General features: G+C 39.5%; 1 protein-coding gene across 1 annotated transcript in view; it reads left to right on the top strand.

The window, feature by feature from the left end:
- Nucleotides 1-18,589, top strand: part of LOC117345025 — a gene marked incomplete in the record, with an annotated part of 39,588 nt that overhangs the window by 9,213 nt on the left and 11,786 nt on the right. The window contains 5 exon segments of the mRNA XM_033907954.1: nucleotides 6,154-6,216; nucleotides 6,795-6,927; nucleotides 12,401-12,470; nucleotides 14,597-14,667; nucleotides 15,917-16,008. Of these exon segments, the coding sequence (XP_033763845.1) occupies nucleotides 6,154-6,216; nucleotides 6,795-6,927; nucleotides 12,401-12,470; nucleotides 14,597-14,667; nucleotides 15,917-16,008 (429 nt within the window).

Here is an 18,589-nt window from a genome sequence, read left to right as displayed (position 1 = left end):
TCCGAACACCTTCGTTCCCAGTCCAAACCGTCCGGATTACGAGTTTTCCGGACTGCCGAATTTCGTCTACCAGGTCAAAAAAATTGTCGTGTAAGAGTTATCTCCCTTGATTACATACAATCCGGGACGTTTCATAAACACGTCTAATTGTCAGACTTTTTAACAATAAATATACTTATGTTTCTGATATGATTTTTGATTTCTTTTGTAGAAAGTAAAAAATAAACTTTGTTTTTAAAAGAACATGTAAAGTGAAAGTTGTTTTATTTATAGCGGGCATATGTGTCCTACAAACACCACACATGTGTCACGTCCCGGAGGTTCACAAACAAGTAGAAATTACAAACGTTAAATACCTTAAATAAAAGACCCGGATTTTACAACTTACCATCAGTCCATGTTTTTTTATGATTTTTACGTACCAGAAACCCCAAGCTATATATTGTATCTAAAAGTACGCTACACCAGCGAGAACTACCGAAGAAGTCCGATAATTATTGAACCCGTATTAACTTAACAATGTGACGCTTAATTAAGTATCATACGACTATTGACTAATTTGTGTGTAATCAACCCAGTTCTTGTGATCACTGCTTAATACGTAAATGTGTATGTAATTAATAACGTGCATCTTTCTTTCAATGAGTCGTCGTTTCACGTAACGGTGTTACAAAGCCGATATCCGTGTTTACCCAATACAAGTGTTCATGATGTTAATTACCCATCATAAATTTATTACATGTATTTGAGATTGATTAATTATGGTATCACGTACTGTATGTTTGTGCGTAAATTCTTGCTAATTACGAAATAGCAATATGTGTTCCTATAAAAGTTGCCGTCTGTAAAATAACTATAAGAGATATTGTACGTCAAGTTCATAAAAGCAAGACCAGGCTATACTATAAAATCCTTTAATACTGTAAAGTTTAAAAAGGTCGTAGAGAAAAAGTAATGTACCGTTATAAAAACAAAAGTTACACTTTGTAACACAGGTAAACACCCGGGGCTATGACCTGGCAGCGGTCACTATGACTACGCACAGTGTCAAGCAATAGTCTGTGTACAGCTGTCGACACGTGTGACTTGCTCCGAGATTTTTTCTCCTCGTGGTGAAAAAATCGTCCGGATTATTGCGGGAAATTTACTAATGAAAAGTACGTTCCGTTCCCAAAATGGGCTTCCAGAATAGGAATCCGAATTTCCTGACTGGTGAGTACAAATAACGTTACGGAAATCCGTTCCCGTGCATTTCCGTCCGGACTGCGAGTTTTCCGGACTATCGGCGTCCGGATTATCGCGGGTCCACTGTACACTGAATGGTCAACAAATGATAAACGTTCTGCCTGATGAGAGTCGCCGAGCGATGTGTGCGACATCATAGGGATTCCATTAGTTCTGTTTCTAAATAATAAGACAATTTAGGCAAACTTGCTATAGAAATGCAAGATATTTAAATATGTTTTCTTACATATTCCTTGTTGGAATCATGTATAAAGTAAAAATGTAATTTACCTAAATATACAAGCAAATATAGGTGTTTTTTTTTTTAAAACATATTTTTATTGCTTCAAATGTAGGCATGAGGATTGGGCAGAAGTTATACAACTTATTAAAGCCCCCTCCTCCAAACATTTTTACAACAATGTGACACAAACAATGGACATTTACATTAATTTTACGATTGACAAATTAGAAAGGAAGACTAAAGAGAGAAAGTGAAAGGAATACAGATAATTATACAAAAATGAATTTATGTCTAACAAAAATATTTGATTTACACACAATAACATAATATCTGCCTAGAACAAACTAACTACGTTTGCACGCTCCTTCATCTTATCATTGTCCTTTCATGCTCATTCCTTAATCGTTCCCCTTTTGATAATCAAGCTCCTGCTAGGTAATATAATATAGGTTTACAACAGGGACATAAACCCTCAGTAATTGCATGTATGACATATAGATATTAGACCTCTCATTTTATGAATACTTGGGTTAATACAGTAATACTGTGGGATGCATTTTGAACGAATAATTTTCATTTCAATATGTTAAAGTGTACCCTGAATGAAAAATTACATTTTAATATGTTATTGGTATTGATTAATAAACAAGAATGCAGAAAACCGCATCAAAATCGGCCGACCCATTTCCGAGTAATTGTGATTTTTCTCGAAAACACACCTGAAGCCCAAAGCCGAATACCTCGTTTTGGTGACCTCTGACCTGTGACGTCACAGGTTGAACACGATCGGAGCCGCCATATAGGAAATATATAGAAACAAACGTGAACACGTGCCTGTAATTAATGCGAATAAGACAAAAAAAAAGGAAAGTGCTGAATAAAGTCTCTGAGTTATATTTGTGAATTAGTTAATAACAAGTGCTACCGAAACCAGGGACATATAACTTTCTTTTTAAACGGTGCCATATATAACATGTAGCATCTCACTAATTTTCTCTCATAACGAGCCATACACAACATGTAACATCTTACTAATTTTCTATTATAACGGGCCAAATACAGCGTGTATCATCTTACCTATTTTCTATTATAACAGGTCGTATATAACATTTATATTAAAATATTTTATTCATATTTTTTTTTATTTTAACGGGTCGTTGTAACATGTATGACATTTGAATAACCGGCCGTTTATAATGACTTACATCATATAGCCTTTATTATGGGGGCATGACAGGCTTGTTACATACACATGTACCAGTATTGATTTCGGTTATAATACTTCTAGTAACACAAGTTTAAAATGCAATTCATTCAAGATGTGAAATAAATGCTGATCATTTTGGGTTTTTTTTATTAGCCAAAACAGAAATTATACCGTTATTTGTGATTTTTGGGTAATTGTCCGCAATTGATAAAACGTGTCCATGAAAGCTCAGTAACTCCCAGACAAGATTCATAGAGTAAATTTCAACATCATGGGTACATATATGAATGAGGTAATTTAGGTTAATTATTCTATAGACAAACGTTTGAGATATGATTTTTTATTCGTTTGTATAGAAAACGAAACTCACTGAATTCCAAAAATAATGTGTTTGATTTCAACAAAATGTATTCCCTATAGTATAAACGCAATCCTTAATAAAATTCAAGCTCAATTTATGTACAAACAACCTGTAAAACCATGTTTTCGGAACTCCTTTGAAGTGCACAGAAACCAAACGCTTGAACTCACGGCGTGTGCTGATTAGAACACCAGAAATCACGGACACCTGTGGTGCAGTGCCAGGTGTGATGAGCTTGTGGACCGTAATTTCACACCTGGTAATTGTTTAGCTGTATACTAACCAATTCAAACTTGAGAATTCGTAATTCTCCGAACATGTTTATACATCTTTTAAAAGTCCTTTTTTAAGTGAAGATATGACTTGCGACACGAATTGAAAGCAAAACCACCAGGGTCTCGATCACTTCATAATAATGACACAATTACAAAAATAAAAGCAAAAAAATACATAAAATTTGGAGGGAAAAAAAAATCATACACGAAAATCATTACGAGTTTATAAATTTTAGTATTAATTATGATTAGTCACGATGAAATAAATTGTTTGTGTTTTATCATTAAAAACGGAGCTAAAATAATGGTTTTGATAAGTACCTATGCTTTATACCTGTACAGAAAGTATCAATTATATTATAATTGTTGCGAATCACTTTTATATAATTTCACTGACAACGATCGTATATAAATTATGTCTTTCTCAAGCATTTAATCGTCCTAGATCCCTGAGACCATGACATGTAAAATAAGGGATAAAATCTGTATATGTAGAAGTTTGTTGTAGACTTTAACACTGGTATTCATACGGGAGAGAGATTTAGTATATTGTAGATCATGATGATTATAATATATTACTTTCTAAATTAAGTGTCCTTCATGACTAAAGCGGGTTTTGCATAGAATATAACGCTTGAATTTACTGTACGTGTGTTCGTCTTTTCTCACAAACCAGAGTATCCAGAACTGTTGTATTGTTGGTATGTTTATTTGAATATTAATTTGCGAATGAAATGGCACATTATTTTAGTTTAATTTGTTGATGCTGTGTTGCTTTCTTTGGTAACGAGTAAGAGATGGTAAACACATAACTAATATACATTTATTGGTGATTGACCGATTATTACACCAGTCTGTGTAAACCAAGCGGTCATTTTCAGAGTCAATTTCACTATGTTATTTTTTTTTTTTTTAACTCAAACTTATATTGTTGGATTCCGACTTCTCGTCGGCAATATTCGCCAAATTCAACAACCTCAAATCTCATGTCCAGATCGTATTCGAACATATTTGTACTGATACTGTTCACACTGTCCTCTATGCTACTGGCCACCATACCAGTCACTCTGTTCAACCTGTGACGTCATAGACTGAAGAGTTCCAAATCAGCGTGACTGACCGATACGCTGATTAGCAGTCGATCGACAGGTGCAAATCGCGTACTTCGATGTGCGATATCTCGGCACTCGGCCAACCGATTTTGATGCGGTTTTCGACATTCTTCTTTGGTGGTTACAAAGAATAACACATTTGATTATCGTTTTTCGTTCAGGGTACACTTTAACATAAATAGATGATGGAACTCGTCTCCAATACTTTCATTGCAAAAATCTCCTTTATATATATATTATACCACCTTCCTGTCATTATACGAATTTTTAAATTAGACGTATGAAATTTAGTTAAATGTAGTGTATTTATTTCCGATAATATTGTTAATTGTGGAAGAACGAATCGTCTGTATCATTTGAGTCGGTACCGACATCGTAAGTATAGGTGATTATGGTAGGACCGCTTCACGGCTGAGTGCTCCCAAGTCGAGGCTAGCCGCGGGACTCGATGGTCACGGATGGCTGCTGTCCAGGTAAAGTAGTCTACGGCTGGCAGTGCTGGTATTGCCGCGCGACAGAACCGCCCGAGGCGAATCTCGCAATATTCGTCATGATGTTTAATATTAGGCGATTTTCACGAAAACTGGATTGCTCCGTCAATACTAGATTCGAGGAGCAGAATTAGCGTCAGTGGAGAACAAAATAGACCCTGTCGGACATTTCTAGACTGTCGGGGAAACTTTTAGATAGTCATGAAATAAATAGTGTAAAGTTCATGATTTCTAGATAGCTCGATAGAATTAGACGGTGGTCATGTTAAATTGGATATGATTCACAGAACTAGCTTTGACCGTCGAAAATTAGACATGAAAATTCATAATTAGATACGTTGCTGAAAAAATGGACTGGGTTGGGTTAAATTAGATCTTTTATGGTAAAATTGGTGAAAATTTCAGAATTAGTAGAAAATATGAAAAAACTAGTACATTCGTGTCTCCCAGTGTAAGGTCATAGGTCATAGGACATGACAATGTCAGGAGGCGGACCTAAAGGCAGTAAATATGATGTACAGGTAAGGTCATAGGTCATAGGCTGTGAGAATGTCAGGAGGCGGACCTAAAGGCAGTAAATATGATGTACAGGTAAGGTCATAGGTCATAGGCTGTGAGAATGTCAGGAGGCGGACCTAAAGGCAGTAAATATGATGTGCAGGTAAGGTCATAGGTCACAGATTTCATACGATAGCTGATTCCATATTCAAATCAGGATTAAATGTTACATTGGAATAAGAGGTTACATGTCTGCTGTGTTGCAATCAATATTCATTATCTTTCATATCCATTTTTAAATTCCTATTGAATAATGATCATAAACTGATTTTTCTACCTGTAGAAATGTTTTATGTGATTGATATGGCCATTGTAGTATTACAGATAAAATAGACATATCGGGTGTCAAGTGAGATTGATTACTTGATGATTGGTCATTGTGACCTATACATGTATTTGTCTATTATAGCTATTTATAGCTAAGTTTCAATAAAAACAGTACTGTATATATGCCTGTGGTTAAGTGGTTAGTGTCCCGCCACTTTATCACTAGCCCCACCTCTGGGTCGTAACTTTGAAACCCACATGGGCAGTTGCCTGGTCCTGACTGTAGGCCGGTGGTTTTTCTCCGGGTATTCCGGTTTTCCTCCATCTCCAAAACCAGGTACTCCTTAAATGACACTGGCTGTTAATAGGACGTTAAACAAAATAAACCAAATTGATGTTTACTATTCCGAACAGGTGATGTTGGCCAGAGCTTATCTACAGAAGGACCAGAAGGATATGGCCATTACAGTATTACAGGTAAATATCCCATTACAGTATTACAGGTAAATATCCCATTACAGTATTACAGGTAAATATCCCATTACAGTATTACAGGTAAATATTAGGTGTCGGGTATGAGGATGTAAACGGGATATTTGGGATGTTGGTAGGTAACATGATATCTCCAGTATTTATAGGTCAAGGGGATATCTGGGATGTTGGTAGGTAACATGATATCTCTAGTATTTATAGGTCAAGGGGATAACTGGGATGTTGGTAGGTAACATGATATCTCCAGTATTTATAGGTCAAGGGGATAACTGGGATGTTGGTAGGTAACATGATATCTCCAGTATTTATAGGTCAAGGGGATATCTAGGATGTTGGTAGGTAACATGATATCTCCAGTGTTTATAGGTCAAGGGGATATCTCGGATGTTGGTAGGCAACTTATTGTTGGCCGCTGGGTAACAGGATTTTTTCCGTATTTATTGTTAAGGAGGGATACAACACACACTCAGGGATATAGCCTTGGAGTTGTTCACAAAACAGGTAATATAGTCAGTACAGGTAATTGGAAATATGCAAATACCGGTATGATTTTATGTACACAGGGTGTTCTGAGGGAGGACGAGAAGAATGTGGATGCCCTAGCAGAGTTCGCTCCCTTGGTATTCCCGTACGCTCAGCCGAGTCAGAAGGAGAACACAATGTCTGTGGTCCTCACTCTTCTGTCAAACAACAAAGGTAGGACAGAGGTTCAAACCAACGGGAAATACACAACTACTTTTGTCTGAATTCATCTTACAGTAAAACTCATATTTTATATTTTATTTTCACTTTTTATGATATTTAATGATAAATTTTTGGTACAGAATTCTATATCCTCTACACCAGACTCTGTACATGGTGATTGATACAATAATAATTTTTGAATGTAACAACACTGCAGTTCATAAACTTGCCTTGAAATCGTTAAATAAATCAATGTTTTTCCAGTGATTATCTAGTTCATTTTTGAAACAATTCAAATCATTAGCACACACCCTACATTTTCTGGTAAGTTATTACACACATTTACAGTACGCAGTAAAAAACTTTTTTTCCTTTTCATTTGTTAACACTTTCAAGGGTATTTACATGTAGCACGTCACACTGCGAAACCTTTATTAGCTCACCTGCCCGAAGGGCAAGTGAGCTTATGCCATGGTGCGGCGTCTGCGTCCGTCCGTCTGTCCGGCCGTCCGGCCGTCCGTCCGGCGTCAACTTTTTCATTTAAACAACTTCTTCTCAATAACCAAGAGGCTCAGGAACTTCATATTGGGCCTGTAACATGCTGGGGTGAAGGGCTACCAAGTTTGTTCAAAGAAATGACCTTGACCTTCATTCAAGGTCACAGAGGTGAAATAGGCTATAATCTTCAAACGACTTCTTCTCAATAACCAAGAGGCCCAGGGACTTGATATTAGGCCTGTAGCATGCTGGGATCAAGGGCTACCAAGTTTGTTCAAAGAAATGACCTTGACCTTCATTCAAGGTCACATGGGGCAAATAGGCTGTAATCTTCAAACAACTTCTTCTCAATAACCAAGAGGCCCAGGGACTTGATATTGGGTCTGTAGCTTGCTTGGGTGAAGGGCTACCAAGTTTGTTCAAAGAAATGACCTTGACCTTCATTCAAGGTCACAGAGGTGAAATAGGCTATAATCTTCAAACGACTTCTTCTCAATAACCAAGAGGCCCAGGGACTTGATATTAGGCCTGTAGCATGCTGGGATCAAGGGCTACCAAGTTTGTTGTTCAAAGAAATGACCTTGACCTTCATTCAAGGTCACATGGGGCAAATAGGCTGTAATCTTCAAACAACTTCTTCTCAATAACCAAGAGGCCCAGGGACTTGATATTAGGCCTGTTAGCATGCTGGGATCAAGGGCTACCAAGTTTGTTCAAAGAAATGACCTTGACCTTCATTCAAGGTCACATTGGGCAAATAGGCTGTAATCTTCAAACAACTTCTTCTCAATAACCAAGAGGCCCAGGGACTTGATATTGGGCCTGTAGCATGCTTGGGTGAAGGGCTACCAAGTTTGTTCAAATAAATGACCTTGACCTTCATTCAGGGTCACATGGGGCAAATAGGCTGTAATCTTCAAACAACTTCTTCTCAATAACCAAGAGGCCCAGGGACTTGATATTAGGCCTGTAACATGCTGGGGTGAAGGGCTACCAAGTTTGTTCAAAGAAATGACCTTGACCTTCATTCAAGGTCATATGGGGCAAATAGGCTGTAGTCTTCAAACAACTTCTTCTCAATAACCAAGAGGCCCAGGGACTTGATATTGGGCCTGTAGCTTGCTTGGGTGAAGGGCTACCAAGTTTGTTCAAAGAAATGACCTTGACCTTCATTCAAGGTCACATGGGTGAAATAGGCTATAATCTTCAAACGACTTCTTCTCAATAACCAAGAGGCCCAGGGACTTGATATTAGGCCTGTTAGCATGCTGGGATCAAGGGCTACCAAGTTTGTTCAAAGAAATGACCTTGACCTTCATTCAAGGTCACATGGGGCAAATAGGCTGTAATCTTCAAACAACTTCTTCTCAATAACCAAGAGGCCCAGGGACTTGATATTAGGCCTGTAGCATGCTGGGGTGAAGGGCTACCAAGTTTGATCAAATAAATGACCTTGACCTTCATTCAAGGTCACAGAGGTGAAATAGGCTATAATCTTCAAACAACTTCTTCTCAATAACCAAGAGGCCCAGGGACTTGATATTAGGCCTGTAGCATGCTGGGGTGAAGGGCTACCAAGTTTGTTCAAAGAAATGACCTTGACCTTCATTCAAGGTCACAGAGGTGAAATAGGCTGTAATCTTCAAACGACTTCTTCTCAATAACCAAGAGGCCCAGGGACTTGATATTGGGTCTGTAGCTTGCTTGGGTGAAGGGCTACCAAGTTTGTTCAAAGAAATGACCTTGACCTTCATTCAAGGTCACAGAGGTGAAATAGGCTATAATCTTCAAACGACTTCTTCTCAATAACCAAGAGGCCCAGGGACTTGATATTAGGCCTGTAGCATGCTGGGATCAAGGGCTACCAAGTTTGTTGTTCAAAGAAATGACCTTGACCTTCATTCAAGGTCACATGGGGCAAATAGGCTGTAATCTTCAAACAACTTCTTCTCAATAACCAAGAGGCCCAGGGACTTGATATTAGGCCTGTTAGCATGCTGGGATCAAGGGCTACCAAGTTTGTTCAAAGAAATGACCTTGACCTTCATTCAAGGTCACATTGGGCAAATAGGCTGTAATCTTCAAACAACTTCTTCTCAATAACCAAGAGGCCCAGGGACTTGATATTGGGCCTGTAGCATGCTTGGGTGAAGGGCTACCAAGTTTGTTCAAATAAATGACCTTGACCTTCATTCAGGTCACATGGGGCAAATAGGCTGTAATCTTCAAACAACTTCTTCTCAATAACCAAGAGGCCCAGGGACTTGATATTAGGCCTGTAACATGCTGGGGTGAAGGGCTACCAAGTTTGTTCAAAGAAATGACCTTGACCTTCATTCAAGGTCATATGGGGCAAATAGGCTGTAGTCTTCAAACAACTTCTTCTCAATAACCAAGAGGCCCAGGGACTTGATATTGGGCCTGTAGCTTGCTTGGGTGAAGGGCTACCAAGTTTGTTCAAAGAAATGACCTTGACCTTCATTCAAGGTCACATGGGTGAAATAGGCTATAATCTTCAAACAACTTCTTCGCAATAACCAAGAGGCCCAGGGACTTGATATTTGGCCTGTAGCTTGCTTGGGTGAAGGGCTACCAAGTTTGTTCAAAGAAATGACCTTGACCTTCATTCAAGGTCACAGAGGTGAAATAGGCTATAATCTTCAAACGACTTCTTCTCAATAACCAAGAGGCCCAGGGACTTGATATTAGGCCTGTAGCATGCTGGGATCAAGGGCTACCAAGTTTGTTGTTCAAAGAAATGACCTTGACCTTCATTCAAGGTCACATGGGGCAAATAGGCTGTAATCTTCAAACAACTTCTTCTCAATAACCAAGAGGCCCAGGGACTTGATATTAGGCCTGTTAGCATGCTGGGATCAAGGGCTACCAAGTTTGTTCAAAGAAATGACCTTGACCTTCATTCAAGGTCACATTGGGCAAATAGGCTGTAATCTTCAAACAACTTCTTCTCAATAACCAAGAGGCCCAGGGACTTGATATTGGGCCTGTAGCATGCTTGGGTGAAGGGCTACCAAGTTTGTTCAAATAAATGACCTTGACCTTCATTCAGGGTCACATGGGGCAAATAGGCTGTAATCTTCAAACAACTTCTTCTCAATAACCAAGAGGCCCAGGGACTTGATATTAGGCCTGTAACATGCTGGGGTGAAGGGCTACCAAGTTTGTTCAAAGAAATGACCTTGACCTTCATTCAAGGTCATATGGGGCAAATAGGCTGTAGTCTTCAAACAACTTCTTCTCAATAACCAAGAGGCCCAGGGACTTGATATTGGGCCTGTAGCTTGCTTGGGTGAAGGGCTACCAAGTTTGTTCAAAGAAATGACCTTGACCTTCATTCAAGGTCACATGGGTGAAATAGGCTATAATCTTCAAACAACTTCTTCGCAATAACCAAGAGGCCCAGGGACTTGATATTTGGCCTGTAGCATGCTGGGGTGAAGGGCTACCAAGTTTGTTCAAATAAATGACCTTGACCTTCATTCAAGGTCACATGGGTGAAATAGGCTATAATCTTCAAACAACTTCTTCGCAATAACCAAGAGGCCCAGGGACTTGATATTAGGCCTGTAGCATGCTGGAGTGAAGGGCTACCAAGTTTGTTCAAATAAATGACCTTGACCTTCAGTCAAGGTCACATGGGTGAAATAGGCTATAATCTTCAAACAACTTCTTCGCAATAACCAAGAGGCCCAGGGACTTGATATTGGGCCTGTAGCATGCTGGGGTGAAGGGCTACCAAGTTTGTTCAAATAAATGACCTTGACCTTCATTCAAGGTCACATGGGTGAAATAGGCTATAATCTTCAAACAACTTCTTCGCAATAACCAAGAGGCCCAGGGACTTGATATTAGGCCTGTAGCATGCTGGGGTGAAGGGCTACCAAGTTTGTTCAAATAAATGACCTTGACCTTCATTCAAGGTCACATTGGGCAAATAGGCTGTAATCTTCAAACAACTTCTTCTCAATAACCAAGAGGCCCAGGGACTTGATATTGGGCCTGTAGCATGCTGGGGTGAAGGGCTACCAAGTTTGTTCAAATAAATGACCTTGACCTTCATTCAAGGTCACATGGGTGAAATAGGCTATAATCTTCAAACAACTTCTTCGCAATAACCAAGAGGCCCAGGGACTTGATATTAGGCCTGTAGCATGCTGGGGTGAAGGGCTACCAAGTTTGTTCAAAGAAATGACCTTGACCTTCATTCAAGGTCACAGAGGTGAAATAGGCTATAATCTTCAAACGACTTCTTCTCAATAACCAAGAGGCCCAGGGACTTGATATTGGGCCTGTAGCATGCTGGGGTGAAGGGCTACCAAGTTTGTTCAAAGAAATGACCTTGACCTTCATTCAAGGTCACATGGGTGAAATAGGCTATAATCTTCAAACAACTTCTTCGCAATAACCAAGAGGCCCAGGGACTTGATATTGGGCTTTAAGCATGCTGAGGTGAAGGGCTACCAAGTTTGTTCAAATGAATGACCTTGACCTACATTCAAGGTCACAGGGGTGAAATCGGCTTAAATCTATAAATAATAATTTTGCGATAGCCAAGAGCCTTTGAGACCTGATATTAGGCCAATAGAATGCTGGAATAAAGGACTAGAAAATTTATTAATATGAATAAACCTAGCCTACTCTGATATTTGAATAAAGAAGTAATCAGCATAGTATCTGTAGAAATGACCTCAACCAACTTCAAAGTTGCTGTAGAGCCAGGTGAGCGATACAGGCCCATTGGGCCTCTTGTTAAAAAACCTAACAATGGAGCAAGATGAAAATATTGATATAGGACAAAAACGTGAAGTCTTTGTTAGCATGTTTACATATTTAGACTATTATGAAATACTCAATCTCCACTTTGACAGGTAACCCTAACAATACCTAGTATTGCTATCATCTATCTGATATACCAGGTACATTAGTACATATCATCAGTATGTTTGTATTTTACTTTTCTGTGTAGATAACAGCTACATTAAGGAGAAGTTTGCCTCTATGTGTAAAGCGGAGCATGGCCTTGAGGTGTTGGAGAGGTAATAGTATATTACTGTTCTTATTTTAGCGGTATTCTTATATTAGCACCTTTCACTCTCAAGTCATTGCATTAACACTGTCATTCTACATACACAAAACTAGCAATAATCATGGTACAAAATGATGTAGTATGCAAGGTTCAGTAATACAATATGGTCTGTTTCAATAAAGTAACTATAATATTGATCGTTGAATATTTAAATATTTAACAAATACGACTGAAAATTGACAAACATACAATGAAATATTTATAATTGTTCAGTTTGAATGGTCACTTCACCTTTCAAGTATAGCGAGTTCAGAATAGACACAGATACAGTTATCTCCCCTGATCTGATCCAGTGTGTCAGGAATACAGTTATATCCCCTGATCTAATGCAGTGTGTCAGGGTTACAGTTATCTCCCCTGATCTGATCTAGTGTGTCAGGGTTACAGTTATCTCCCCTGATCTGATCCAGTGTATCAGGGTTACAGTTATCTTCCCTGATCTGATCTAGTGTGTCAGGAATACAGTTATCTCCCCTGATCTGATCCAGTGTGTCAGGGTTACAGTTATCTCCCCTGATCTGATCTAGTGTGTAAGGAATACAGTTATCTCCCCTGATCTGATCAAGTGTGTCAGGGTTACAGTTATTTCCCCTGATCTGATCCAGTGTGTCAGGGTTAAAGTTATCTCCCCTGATCTAATTAAGTGTCAGGGTTACAGTTATCTCCCCTGATCTGATCCAGTGTGTCAGGGTTACAGTTATCTCCCCTGATCTAATGCAGTGTGTCAGGGTTACAGTTATCACCCCTGATCTGATCCAGTGTGTCAGGGTTACAGTTATCTCCCCTGATCTGATCCAGTGTGTCAGGGTTACAGTTATCTCCCCTGATCTGATCCAGTGTGTCAGGGTTACAGTTATCTCCCCTGATCTAATTAAGTGTGTCAGGGTTACAGTTATCTCCCCTGATCTAATGCAGTGTGTCAGGGTTACAGTTATCACCCCTGATCTGATCCAGTGTGTCAGGGTTACAGTTATCTCCCCTGATCTGATCCAGTGTGTCAGGGTTACAGTTATTTCCCCTGATCTAATCTAGTGTGTCAGGAATACAGTTATCTCCCCTGATCTGATCAAGTGTGTCAGGGTTACAGTTATCTCCCCTGATCTAATCCAGTGTATCAGGGTTACAGTTATCTCCCCTGATCTGATCCCATGTGTCAGGGTTACAGTTATCTCCCCTGATCTAATCCAGTGTATCAGGGTTACAGTTATCTCCCCTGATCTGGTCCAGTGTGTCAGGGTTACAGTTATCTCCCCTGATCTGATCCAGTGTGTCAGGGTTACAGTTATCTCCCCTGATCTGATCCAGTGTGTCAGGGTTACAGTTATCTCCCCTGATCTGATCCAGTGTGTCAGGGTTACAGTTATCTCCCCTGATCTAATGCAGTGTGTCAGGGTTACAGTTATCTCCCCTGATCTAATCTAGTGTGTCAGGGTTACAGTTATCTCCCCTGATCTGATCCAGTGTGTCAGGGTTACAGTTATCTCCCCTGATCTGTTATCTCCCCTGATCTAATCTAGTGTGTCAGGGTTACAGTTATCTCCCCTGATCTGATCCAGTGTGTCAGGGTTACAGTTATCTCCCCTGATCTGTTATCTCCCCTGATCTAATCTAGTGTGTCAGGGTTACAGTTATCTCCCCTGATCTGATCCAGTGTGTCAGGGTTACAGTTATCTCCCCTGATCTGTTATCTCCCCTGATCTAATCCAGTGTATCAGGGTTACAGTTATCTCCCCTGATCTGATCCCATGTGTCAGGGTTACAGTTATCTCCCCTGATCTAATCCAGTGTATCAGGGTTACAGTTATCTCCCCTGATCTAATCTAGTGTGTCAGGGTTACAGTTATCTCCCCTGATCTGATCCAGTGTGTCAGGGTTACAGTTATCTCCCTGATCTGATCCAGATTGTCAGGGTAACAGTTATCTCCCCGGATCAGATATCTTCCCCCTGATCTGGTCCAGTGTATTAGGGTTGCAGCAATATCTTGGGTAACTCAGGATTCTATATTTTCAATTCGTTTCCCATGTTGTGTTTATTATTATGACAACTTGTTAATTATCTCCCTTGTTTCCTTCCAGTGTGTCTGGGGGTGCCTGGAAGGATATTTCAGCTCTAGTATTCATGGCGACATCCCTGCGTGATTGTGGAGGTAAGAATATTCTTTAAGTATAGTGATGGTATCGCCTTTATCTCCCCTTTTCCTATTTTTTGGTGGTGTAGTGTTATTATAGCAGGGCTCAAAGCATCTTCGCTAGCCAAGGCTTCTGATTACGTTACACTCCACGAACCCTTGGCGGATATAGTAGTGTTCAAACCGTCGCGCCCTGGAATCCCAGGGCACCCAATCAAATCGTGTTTTACATTCTGGCTTGGTTTCGCAGTAAACAAAAAATGCGGCACCCAGTACAGAGCTACATTGCCGACTATGTCATGGCATTTTACCTAAATACAAAAATCACAATCTTTGGGGGAACATTCGTAGTGTTTGATCAATTCATATAAGTCATTGATCACATATCTCATCAAAATGACACCAAACCTCGATGTGTGTTTGTAAACATCACCGATGAAGTAAATCGGTAACGCTTGTTTTGATTGGTCGAAAATTTCATGCGTGAAGGGTGGTAATTTCGAATCACCGCTAGAGGGCCAGAACTGACGCCTATATCTGCCAAGGGTTCTTGGAGTGTAACGTAATCAGAAGCCTTGGCTAGCGAAGATAGGCTCAAAGTGGATATTTTTACCCGGTGGCTTGTTTGGCTACCGAGTCATAAAATATAGGTGCCAATTGGAAAAGTTAGTAGCAATATGCTTAGTAAAATAATAAATATGATTAACAGAATTTATTGACTTAAGCATATGATTAACCATTTAAGAATTTTTATGCATACGAGTCCTAGCCTTGTCGTCTTAATTAAAAAAAGAAATCTTTTAATTCTTTAGATCAGTATAACATCTCTCTGTATTTTTTCCGATTGTGAACGTCATTTTAGCATTGACTACAACCTTTGAAAGATTAACCAAATCGCAAATTTACAGTTTTTTTTAGTGGCCATGCAGGTGCCTTATAGGTCAATAACTGGTCGCCAATGGTGAATTTGAGGTGCCATGGCCACTGAAATAGGTGCCACTTTGCATCCTAATAAGTTTTACCTATGTCAATGATAGTTACATTAACTAGTGGTGTACACTGTTGATGATCATTTGGTACAGTGATAACACACTTGCCATTCACCCAAGCGACCGGGGTTCAATTCCCCTCTCAGACGTGAAAAGGTATAGGATCACATGCCTGACCATGTGGGTTTTCAGCAGGTACTGGCATTTTCTCCAACAGTAAGACCCCTCACATGTTTCCATACAACTGGGTAATAAAGAATATTTTTTTATGTCTGTAGCCATAAAGGAGTCCTTGAAGTTGTTGGAACATGCCTACAGATTGGAGCCTAGCAATGCCCACACACTGTTAACCTACGTCCACACAATGGAGGTAAACTGTCGACTTACATCAACACAATGGGGGTAAGGTACTCTGACTGATAAAATACCGTGTCTACAGGTTTATAGTAAACACAATGGGGGTAAGGTACTCTGACTGATAAAATACTGTGTCTACAGGTTTATAGTAAACACAATGGGGGTAAGGTACTCTGACTGATAAAATACTGTGTCTACAGGTTTATAGTAAACACAATGGGGGTAAGGTACTCTGACTGATAAAATACCGTGTCTACAGGTTTATAGTAAACACAATGGGGGTAAGGTACTCTGACTGATAAAATACCGTGTCTACAGGTTTATAGTAAACACAATGGGGGTAAGGTACTCTGACTGATAAAATACCGTGTCTACAGGTTTGTAGTAAACACAATGGGGGGTAAGGTACTCTGACTGATAAAATACTGTGTCTACAGGTTTATAGTAAACACAATGGGGGTAAGGTACTCTGACTGATAAAATACCGTGTCTACAGGTTTATAGTAAACACAATGGGGGTAAGGTACTCTGACTGATAAAATACCGTGTCTACAGGTTTATAGTAAACACAATGGGGGTAAGGTACTCTGATAAAATACCGTGTCTACAGGTTTATAGTAAACACAATGGGGGTAAGGTACTCTGACTGATAAAATACTGTGTCTACAGGTTTATAGTAAACACAATGGGGGTAAGGTACTCTGATAAAATACTGTGTCTACAGGTTTATAGTAAACACAATGGGGGTAAGGTACTCTGATAAAATACCGTGTCTACAGGTTTATAGTAAACACAATGGGGGTAAGGTACTCTGACTGATAAAATACCGTGTCTACAGGTTTATAGTAAACACAATGGGGGTAAGGTACTCTGATAAAATACCATGTCTACAGGTTTATAGTAAACACAATGGGGGTAAGGTACTCTGATAAAATACTGTGTCTACAGGTTTATAGTAAACACAATGGGGGTAAGGTACTCTGATAAAATACTGTGTCTACAGGTTTATAGTAAACACAATGGGGGTAAGATACTCTGATAAAATACCGTGTCTACAGGTTTATAGTAAACACAATGGGGGTAAGGTACTCTGATTGATAAAATACCGTGTCTACAGGTTTATAGTAAACACAATGGGGGTAAGGTACTCTGATAAAATACCGTGTCTACAGGTTTATAGTAAACACAATGGGGGTAAGGTACTCTGACTGATAAAATACCGTGTCTACAGGTTTATAGTAAACACAATGGGGGTAAGGTACTCTGACTGATAAAATACCGTGTCTACAGGTTTATAGTAAACACAATGGGGGTAAGGTACTCTGACTGATAAAATACCGTGTCTACAGGTTTATAGTAAACACAATGGGGGTAAGGTACTCTGACTGATAAAATACCGTGTCTACAGGTTTATAGTAAACACAATGGGGGTAAGGTACTCTGATAAAATACCGTGTCTACAGGTTTATAGTAAACACAATGGGGGTAAGGTACTCTGACTGATAAAATACTGTGTGTAACCTAACCGAGACGGATTGCAACATATTTAACAAATGAAATAGACAAAGGGTTACAATATTTACATTTATTACAATTTACAAAGTGAATGTACAACTTTACAATATAATACACACTTGCACACATGATAGTCCCTCTCTCATTCTAAATGATGTTGTCTCACTCCAATATTATGATTCACTAATATATTCACAACACTGGTCGCTATACTACACAAATATATTTACACCTAACATCCCTAAAGTTCATGAGCACTGGTGGTGACTGGCGCAGTAGATCCCACACATAAAATGTCAATATAACCCTCCTGGACCTCTTGGTGTATTCATGTTGTTGTCCCCACTGATGTTCCATAGATGTCTGTGAAATCCAAATAACCTGTCAGCTATCAGGCACCGCATGGAGAGAGTTTCACCAAACAAATAGACACCAGCATCATGTACATATAGTACAGTCAAGTCGAACGTTCTCATGAAATGGTCGTAAATCAATCAATGAATGACCAGACAGTTAATATAGCCACAACACACAGCTGGGCCTCCATAATATTCAGATACATGTGTCAGAGAATATCAGAACTCCTGCAACGACATAACAGTCATTGTAGTACCACACCGCCAGGCGTTATAAGAAGACGAACATGTGTCCATTTTGGTAAACAATCGTCTGCATACGGCTGTTCAGGGCCTCCATACATTCACCGTCAGCTCATAGATAATAGGTATGTATATAGCGTTGACAGGACATGGTCATGATATGGCCATTGGCATGGAGCTACAATATATAAATAACAATCCCGATAAGTCTATACCCTAACATTATAATTAACGTTAACTCAATAGTTATTTTATACAAACATGGCAATACACATAACCGCTCTCTAGATATCACGTACGCGCACCTGTTAGCTCAGTGCTACCAATAGCTTGCCACGCACGAGCTTATACACATAAACACTCTCGGTCGTTCATATATACGACAAATACCCTGAAATAAAAACATATCAACTTACCGTGGCTGAATTTCACGCTCCTTATGACCGCATGATATATTCACCTCTCTACCTGTCAAATTTT

Source organism: Pecten maximus, chromosome 2 (genome assembly GCF_902652985.1).
Source record: "Pecten maximus chromosome 2, xPecMax1.1, whole genome shotgun sequence".
NCBI lineage: Eukaryota > Metazoa > Mollusca > Bivalvia > Pectinida > Pectinidae > Pecten > Pecten maximus.
This window is presented reverse-complemented; position numbering and strand designations above follow the sequence as displayed.